The sequence below is a fragment of the Capsicum annuum genome, unplaced genomic scaffold (genome assembly GCF_002878395.1).
Source record: "Capsicum annuum cultivar UCD-10X-F1 unplaced genomic scaffold, UCD10Xv1.1 ctg80254, whole genome shotgun sequence".
NCBI lineage: Eukaryota > Viridiplantae > Streptophyta > Magnoliopsida > Solanales > Solanaceae > Capsicum > Capsicum annuum.
Window position 1 is genome coordinate 1 of NW_025890896.1, and position 1477 is coordinate 1477.

At 39.8% G+C, this 1477-nt stretch overlaps 1 protein-coding gene across 1 annotated transcript; it reads left to right on the plus strand.

Moving 5' to 3' along the window:
* LOC124895156 lies at positions 1-1181 on the plus strand. The gene is made up of 2 exons (XM_047405603.1): positions 1-490; positions 559-1181. The coding sequence occupies exons 1-2, from the start codon at positions 370-372 to the stop codon at positions 933-935; spliced, it is 498 nt and encodes a 165-aa protein (XP_047261559.1). The 5' UTR covers positions 1-369; the 3' UTR covers positions 936-1181.
* The last annotated feature ends 296 nt before the right edge of the window (positions 1182-1477 follow it).

The window sequence follows — 1477 nt, forward strand, 5'->3', positions numbered from 1 at the left end:
GATCATTCTGGGCATCTCATCTTGGTTGTCACTCATCACCAATTGGGTAGCCATGTGGAAGAATGACCACTAGACAAGACGATGCAGAAAACCTGCTATCCATCCTTGTACGCCTAGTGCGGCAGCATAATATTCCAGAAACTAGAATGTAACAACTTCTTTTGATAATTTTCTGCAGTGGTGAACTGATACATTTAGAGAAGGTAAATGAGACTACAAACTCAAACAAGAATAATTTGACCAAAAGGAAATATGTGTAAACAAAAGCATATAAAGAAGCTTGAAGGATCATGCAAGTTTATATTAGTCAAATAAACAGGTAGTATAAGAGGGGGAAGGGCAGGAGTGCATCTCATCAAGAAAGATCAAATGGGAGGAGAGAGAAAGACCGAGCTATGTGTGCATTCTTGTTTGCTGCTGCATCCCTATGATGTTGGTCCAGGGGAAAGTTCTAGTGGCACCTTCTTTTATTCAGTCGCTTGGTTATTTGGTATGTGCAGTCTAATTATTTATCTAATGATCTCCATGCATATTACTTAAATTGGTTGGTTGCTGCAGGCTCTCGCAGTACCTTGTTTGCAGCTACAGATCCTCAAATTTCCGAGTACTGTGAAATGCTGAAAGCAGATGATTGGCCAGTGTGTGCATACATTTCCCACGATTGTCGTCCCACAAATGCTTCTGAAGAAGCCCATAATGTTGAAACTTCTTACGAAGTCTGGGAGAAGACGCTGGAATTAGTTGGCCTTCCTTCAGATGCAGTAGAGAGGCTTATAGAAGGGGAAGAAATTATAAATCCCGATATGGAAATTCCCAGTAGTAACCCTTCCACCTGTCTATTGCTTAGTGCCTGTACTGGTTCGGACTGCATCTACTATCCACATAATTTGGCATTCAATAAAGTCGTCATACCTTCAATTCTCCTCTGCTCTTGATACACGTCATAGAAACCTGTATTACCTGATAGAAATTTTTGGCTTTTGCCTGTTTTCACGTGTAAAATTAACAACCAGATGTATCTTCTAATTCAGCTTCTAGACATGCAACTGATGACATATCAAGTGGCATGGAAGTTCTTGTGTTCTTGCATGAAGCCTGATGAAGGTCTGCATACGTGTTCTTACAAAAGTGACACTCTTTTGCTGCATGAATGAAGGTCTGCCTACGTGTTTCTTACAAAAGTGAAACTCTTTTGCTGCATGAATATGTTTCAGCGCGTCCATTACATGTTGTAAATAGGCAACTGTAGACAATTTTGCATATCATAGGGTTAATTTTGAACCTTTTTGTTATAGCGTTTTGTTTTATAATGATTTTGTTACCTGAGTTGGCATGGCAAATAATTGCAAATTCGTATTTTTGCAACGGCGAAAGCATTGTTATTTTGCCAACCACGAAAGCTATTTTGAACCTTTTCCCCAAGAAAAATTGGATTTCGCTGTCAAATGTTGACGACAAGTGTCAGGTGCAGCTGCTG